The following is a 7,040-nucleotide window of genomic DNA, read 5'->3' as shown; positions in this document are numbered from 1 at the left end:
CCACTTTGTGGATAAGTTCATTCATTTTTGAGGGGTCGTCCGCTTTGTGGACTTAGGCTCATCTACTTCGTAGACTTGGTAATATGCCTGTCCACTTTGTGAACTTAGGCTGATTTGCTTTGTAGACTTTGGTCAAGTTTGTGGATTTATATTAAACTCGTCTACTTTGTGGACTTAATAATTTTTCATTCTCTCAGTTTGAGGTCGTCCACTTTGGACTCATCAATGTCGTCCACCTTGTGGATTTAATAGGGTCGTCCACTTTGTGGACTTATTGAGGTGACTAAGTGTTGGTACCTCATCACCATTTTGGTCGTCCACTTGTAGTCGACTTAGTATGGTGATCATCTACCCATAGATGACTTTGGTCATGCGTCTACCCGTAGATGACTTAACGTAATGACTATTCACCCGTAGGCAACTTTGACCACGTGTCTACCCGTAGGTTGCTTAGCGTAGCGACCGTCTACCTGTAGGTGACTTAGCGTAGTGACCGTCTACCCGTAGGTGACTTAGCGTAGTGACTGTCCACCCGTAGGCGACTTTGGCCATGCGTCTACCCGTAGGTGACTTAGCATAGTTACCGTCTACCCGTAGGTGACTTAGCGTAGTGACCGTCCACCCGTAGGCGACTTTTTGGCCATGCGTCTACGCGTAGGTGACTTAGCATAGTGACCGTCCACCCGTAGGCGACTTTGGCCATGTCTAAATAAACTCCTCTTATTATAATAAACCATGCATTCATAGAAAAAGTAGTTCTTAAAAAGAAAACGAAAACCTGCCCTTTGGGCTTTGTAGCAAAAACTAAAGTAAATAGAAAAACTAAGTATAACTAAAATTCACTAAGGTAAACTAGAAATAAAGGGGTGCCGCTCTTCATGCCATCCTTTTTACTGGTAGTACTTCCGTAGGTGCTTGGTGTTCCATGGGTGGTGTAGCTTCTGTCCGTCCAGCGTCTCCAGTTCTCGCCATCTTCCGCCCTCTGTCCTGTTGCGTATCCTCCTGTCTTTCTCTCTTCTCTCGAGTCAGAAGCGCGTCTTCAGTATTCATGTACTTGGTGGCCCTGTAGAGTACTTCCGACATGGTCTTGGGGTCATTTTTGTATAGTGAGAACAAAAACTTACCCTTTCGCAACCCATTTGTGAAGGCTGTTACAAGTATTTTGTCGTCGGCTTCGTCGATCGATAGCGCTTCCTTATTGAAGCATGTTATGTAGGATCTCAGCGTCTCATCCTCTCGTTGCTTGATACTCATCAAGCATGCCGTGGACTTCTTATACCTATGTCCCCCAATAAAGTGTGTAGTGAACTGAGCGCTTAGCTCCTTGAAAGTGCTGATGGAGTTCGGCGTCAGTCGGCTGAACCATACCCTTGCAGGGCCCTTCAGCGTTGTAGGGAAGGCCCTACACATGATTTCGTCTGCTACCCCTTGAAGGTGCATCAAGGTCTTGAAGGTTTCTAGGTGATCCAGAGGGTCCTTCACTCCGTCGTAACTGTCTATATGCGGCATGCGAAATTTATGTGGTAGGGGGAAGGAATTGACAGCTGCAGTGAACGGCGAGTCGGTGCGATTTACCAGATCGTCAAGGTCACTGGATACCCGTCCTTTGAGGGCATTCATTATGACCTCCATTTGTTCCTTTATTGTCTGTATCTCCATGGCAATGTGTGGTTGAGTTGCATCCGTGAGGAATGGCATGCTCAGATTTTGACGCTCCGGTCTACTAAGAGCATTACTGCTCTCCAGCTTTTCTCGTTCTCTTCTATCGGCACTGGTGCCTTCTTGGTCCTGCTCTTGAGTGCCGTGACCTGCATTTTTCTGGCATAACTGTTCCTCCAGATCGTTGTTTTGCTTAGTAAGGCATTCCACGGTTGCAATGAGAGTCTGCACCTGTCTCTCGAATGCAGTTGGGCGTGGTTCGTCTCCTTGAATGTTGTTGGTAGTCGCCATCGAGCGAGTAAGTACCATGCAACTCTTTCTCCGGGAAGCGATAATATGGCTTACAAGTTGTAAAAATCTTTCCCACAGACGGCGTCAACTGATGATGCCGAAAAAATCACCAGTGAGCCACACGATTCTCGCACATTCGAAACGGCACCTGCACAACACAAAAGCTGAAGACCTTAAGAGGAGTACCAGTGTGGTACCGGCCAAATACCCTCCGAAGGTCAAGTTAGAACTTCTCACAACTCTAAAGTGCTAGAGCGGGGTCAATTATGCGTACCTCGGTTTGTGAGGGTATTGGGGTTTTTATAGTAGTAGAGGGTTGACCTCTCTACCTTGGGCTAGAAGTCTTTTCCTTATAGGAATCCTCATGAGCACATATTACGGAATCCTTTCCTTGTAGGAGACTAACACTCAGCGTGGGATACAAGACATTTCCTTATATACTCATGCGTGGTGATCAAGTCAAGAATACATTGGAGCCGTCAGCTTTAGAGTCGTCAGCTTTGCCTACTCCATCGTCAGGGTCGTCAGCTTTGCCTACGACCTCGTTAGGGTCGTCAGCTTTACCTACTCCCTCGTTAGGGTCGTCAGCTTCGCCTACTGCCTTGTGAGGGTCGTCAGCTTTAGGGTCGTCATCTTTAGGGTCGTCAGCTTTGCCTACTCCATCGTCAGGGTCGTCAGCTTTGCCTACAACCTCGTTAGGGTCGTCAGCTTTATTAGCGTCGGCTACCCATCTTCATTGCCTAAGGTCAATTCGTCGGCTATGTGGTGAGCTTTGTGGACTCCCTAACATTGTCACTTGCTAATGGGTCCCGACGGAGGTTTGCTTACTATCTTCAGCTTACTGCCTTCAGCTTACCCTTCAGCTTACTGCCTTCAGCTTACTTCCTTCAGCTTACTGCCTTCAGCTTACTGCCTTTAGCTTACTCCCTTCAGCTTACTATCTTCAGCTTACTCCCTTCAGCTTACTGTCTTCAGCTTACTGCCTTCAGTTTATTGCCTTCAGCTTACTGTCTTCAGCTTACTCCCTTCAGCTTACTGTCTTCAGCTTACTGCCTTCAGCTTATTGCCTTCAGCTTACCCTTCAGCTTATTGCCTTCAGCTTACTGCCTTCAGCTTGCATAATAGAGTTGACGGATCTTTGGAGATCAACTTATTTTTCCAATTAAAAATTCCCCTTATCAAATACATTAAACTAAAAACGAAATAAACTACTGTCTAACCTCAACGTATTCATTACCATATTAAGAATAAATTTTTTGAACAGATACAGTACTATATTGAAAGTTTGGAATATCATAGTCTTTATAACTAAATCAAAAGCTATGAAAATAGTAGCAGGAAAATGATGATTGGATGGATCGTAAATGATTTTGGTTCATGTGAATCTCAAGATTTCTCTTGGGGAACTTATCAAGGTCATTATTCCTGTTGATATGAGGGGCTCATTTGCTAAAAGAAATTAAAGAAGGTTACTCTAATCTGCACCAAAAATACTTTATTTCTCTTTCTAAATTAACAAGCATGTTTTCTCTAATCTGATCTACCAAATAGAAAGGTATATATAAAGAAGCAATATTATATCTATTATATTTTTCACAACTGTTAAAAAATTTAATAACAATTGAGTTACTACGTTGTTATTAGTTCTTATCTAGGCCTGTTTTGTGTTATCAAGTTTTATTATTTCTTATTTAGATTTATAATTGATATCACTTTATTATTTTCTATTTACAACTTATTATTTCAACATTTGTGAAATCAATAATTGTGAGTCTAGACTTATTGATTAAAATTTTCTGGCATTTACTCTAGGACTCAACAGAGGTTTGAGTGAATGCTGATGTGTCATTCTCTTGACCCTTCATTTGATACAAAGATCTTCGTAATGGGCCATTGTTTGACAAACCTTTATGCTTTAGCTCACTATTAATCCGAAAGTTACAGAAAAGGAGCTCTTACTTCGCAGGGTTGAATGTTGCCATTTTCTGTTTTAACCTATAATTATTTATTTGTAAGATTAAGAACTTGTAAGTTGTAACACAGCACAAGCAACATTGTTTACTTATAATTCTTTATGCCAAATTATCTAAGTGGTCAGGTTTTAGAATGGTTCAAAATGCTGAGTTTTTTTTTGTTTGTTTGTTTGTTGGTTTTGCTTTCCTTTACATTTTAGATATGGATTCAATGAATGAAGAAAATGATGAGTATGGTGATACTGTTTCAAGTGCTCCAAAAAGAATGAGATGTAGGACTTCTTCTATATGGTCGGATTTTGAAATATTACCTATAGGTTATGATGGGAAAGAGAGAGCAAAGTGTAAAAAATGTCAAAATTCTTTTATTGCCGGTTCTAGTGGCACTACTTCTTTGTTGCGTCACAGAGCAAAATGCCATGAGGTTGACAATCAAAGTGTGTCTCGTCAGCCTTTAGATCAAGCTACGTATAGGGAAATGGTTGCATTGGCAATCATTAGGCACAACTATCCATTCTCATTTGTGGAACATGAGAACAATAGGTTGTTTCATTGTTATTTGAATCCTGATGTTAAGACTATATGTAGGAACACTGCAAAATCGGATGTGATAAAAATATTCAGGAGAGAAAAGGAAAATCTGAAGCATGATTTAAAGTCAATTACTGGGAGGTTTTGCTTAACATCAGATTTATGGTCTTCACCTAACACTGATGACTACATGGTTCTTACAGCACATTATGTTGATGAACACTGGGTGTTGCAGAAGAAAGTTTTGAATTTTTGTCATGTGCCACCTCCACGTGGTGGTGTTATATTGGCAGAGAGGTTGTTAGGTTTGCTAAAAGAGTGGGGCATTGAGAAGAGGGTATTTACCATTACTTTAGATAATGTTTCATATAAATATAATGATTCTTTGGTGAATCATTTAAAAAGACACCCTTCTTTTAGACCTCATTTACCTTATGGTGGTGAGTTCTTTCACGTGCGTTGTGGTGCACACATATTAAACCTTATCGTACAAGATGGATTAAAAGTCATAAATGAGGTTGTGTATAATTTACGTGAAAGTGTTAAATATGTGAGAGGTTCGGATCATAGGAAGCTGAGGTTTGCTCAATGTCTTTCAGAGCTTCCTTTTTTGACAAGTAAGAAAGTACGCCAAGATGTCCCAACAAGATGGAACTCAACATAGTTGATGATTGATACTTGTCTTAAGTATTGAGGTGCATTTTCTCACTTGAGTAGGATTGATAAATACTTTCTCAATTGCCCTTCAGAGGAGGAATGGGATAGGGTGGAGAAGATAGCAAGGGTTTTGGAACCATTTTATGATATCACCAAGCTTTTCTCTGGGACAAACTACCCCACAGCCAACTTGTATTTCCATTGTGTTTGGAAGATTTAGTTGCGTATTATTGAACAGTTGGAAGATGATGATGTGATAATTAGAGCAATGGCAAAAGAAATGAAAGAAAAGTTTGATAAATACTGGGAGTATTACAGTCCTGTGCTATCATTTGCTGTCATTTTGGATCCTAGATACAAGTTGCAATGTGTAGAATTTTGTTATAGTAAGTTGTATAAGCAAGAAGCAATATCTATGGCAGCGAATCTTCGTGATACATTGTATGGCATCTTTGAGGAATATAAGAATTCTACTAGTGATATCTGCAATATGATTGAAGTAGCATCAAGTAGTGGTGGAGTGCATGGTCATTATGTTAGGCATGATGATTTCTCTGGTTTTGAGACATATAAGAGTCAACTTATTGGTTCAGATTCAAGCAAGTCACAATTGGATTTATACTTGGAAGAGGCTCGATTTGACCATAAGTTGCATGAGGATTTGAATGTTATGGGGTATTGGAAGTCTCACAGTAATCGTTTCCCAGAACTTTCCTTAATGGCACGTGATATTTTGAGCATTCCTATTACTACTGTTGCCTCAGAGTCTGCATTCAGTATTGGTGGTCGCATTCTTGATAAGTTTCGCAGTTCTCTTTTGCCACAAACTGCAAAAGCTTTGTTATGTGCTCGTGATTGGCTATATGGAGTACCAGGTATATCATATTTTTTATCACTTATGTGCTTGCAATATTCATTAATCTGTATTTGATATACTAATAAATGCTTTGCTTTCCTTTTTCAGCTGTACATGATTTTGAGGAAGAAAGCCTTGTGGAGGATTTTGGCAACTTGTGCATATCTCAATCTAGTTCATATGTTGATGAAGATTAGGTGAAAGGAAGCTATTTTAAGGTAAATTTTTCTGTTGTTTGTGTAATTTTTCTATAGGTTTTGGTAGTGGGAGCTAATTGTTCTTGTTTTAATTATTATGCCTTTTGACATTTCTTAAATATAAGTCCATTATGTGTGATTTTGTGAATTTTGAATGCAGATGGTCATTGCTTCCATTGTTCACCTCTATGTGTTTCCGGCAAAACCTTATGAACTAATGGAGGACTGCTTCACTGAAAATATTTCAGTTCTTAGAGACTATTTTGCTGACTGTCCTTTTGAGTTTGATGTGATGTTTAAGTTGTATTTTGCCCAACATCTGATTACAACAGGCAATTACATAATTGCCATCGTGCCTTTACTTTTTTTAGGTAGTAAAAGCGTGTCATGCAGTGGTGGTGGCGGGTGTTTTTGATTAAGAAACAAGGTGTTGGATAGCTTGTCTGTTGTAAGCACACAATTGTTGACATTGAGGAAAGATATTTGGTCTTGGTTGTAATCTACATTATTGCCATTATGCCTTTAAATACTATTGCTGTAGTTAATGCTCTCTATTCTAATCTTGGGTTGTTTTGACCCTTTTGAACTTGGACTAAACATAGCTTGGCGCAATGTACTGAGAGGAATCATGTTAAATGGTAGAACAATCAGGGTGTATTAAAGGGTGGTTTAAGTGTTTGGAGAAAACCCCATAAATTCATTTTTGATTGGAAGCATAGGGTGAGCAGAATTATGCTTTTACTGTTTTGAGAGTGATGAAATGATGATACGAGGGTCTTGGTACCAAAATGAGACAGTAGGTGATCACAATGTGATCTTTAAATGTTTCTCTTATTATTATACTTTGTTCAAGCACTTGGGGATCCTGCCCTTTTG

The 7,040-nt window shown here is 39.9% G+C and overlaps 1 protein-coding gene and 1 long non-coding RNA gene across 2 annotated transcripts; both read left to right on the top strand.

Annotated features, from left to right (window-relative positions):
* The first annotated feature begins 4,191 nt into the window (after positions 1-4,191).
* Positions 4,192-6,718, top strand: LOC136063004 (uncharacterized). Its single transcript, XR_010624717.1, has 2 exons — positions 4,192-4,267; positions 6,186-6,718. It is a non-coding gene; the product is annotated as an uncharacterized LOC136063004 (long non-coding RNA).
* Positions 4,265-6,718, top strand: LOC111997186 (zinc finger BED domain-containing protein RICESLEEPER 3). The gene is made up of 3 exons (XM_024029249.2): positions 4,265-5,986; positions 6,076-6,185; positions 6,325-6,718. The coding sequence occupies exons 1-2, from the start codon at positions 5,380-5,382 to the stop codon at positions 6,162-6,164; spliced, it is 696 nt and encodes a 231-aa protein (XP_023885017.1). The 5' UTR covers positions 4,265-5,379; the 3' UTR covers positions 6,165-6,185; positions 6,325-6,718.
* Positions 6,719-7,040: the final 322 nt, after the last annotated feature.

Source organism: Quercus suber, unplaced genomic scaffold (genome assembly GCF_002906115.3).
Source record: "Quercus suber isolate HL8 unplaced genomic scaffold, Cork oak 2.0 scaffold_475, whole genome shotgun sequence".
Taxonomy (NCBI): domain Eukaryota; kingdom Viridiplantae; phylum Streptophyta; class Magnoliopsida; order Fagales; family Fagaceae; genus Quercus; species Quercus suber.
Note: the sequence above shows the minus strand (reverse complement) of the source record. Positions and strands in the feature narration are given on the sequence as shown.

Coding starts and splice junctions, on each gene's coding strand:
- LOC111997186 (XM_024029249.2), top strand. CDS start 5,380: ATGGCAAAAGAAATGAAAGAAAAGTTTGATAAATACTGGGAGTATTAC. Junction 5,987..6,075: donor TTGGCTATATGGAGTACCAG/GTATATCATATT, acceptor TTCCTTTTTCAG/CTGTACATGATTTTGAGGAA.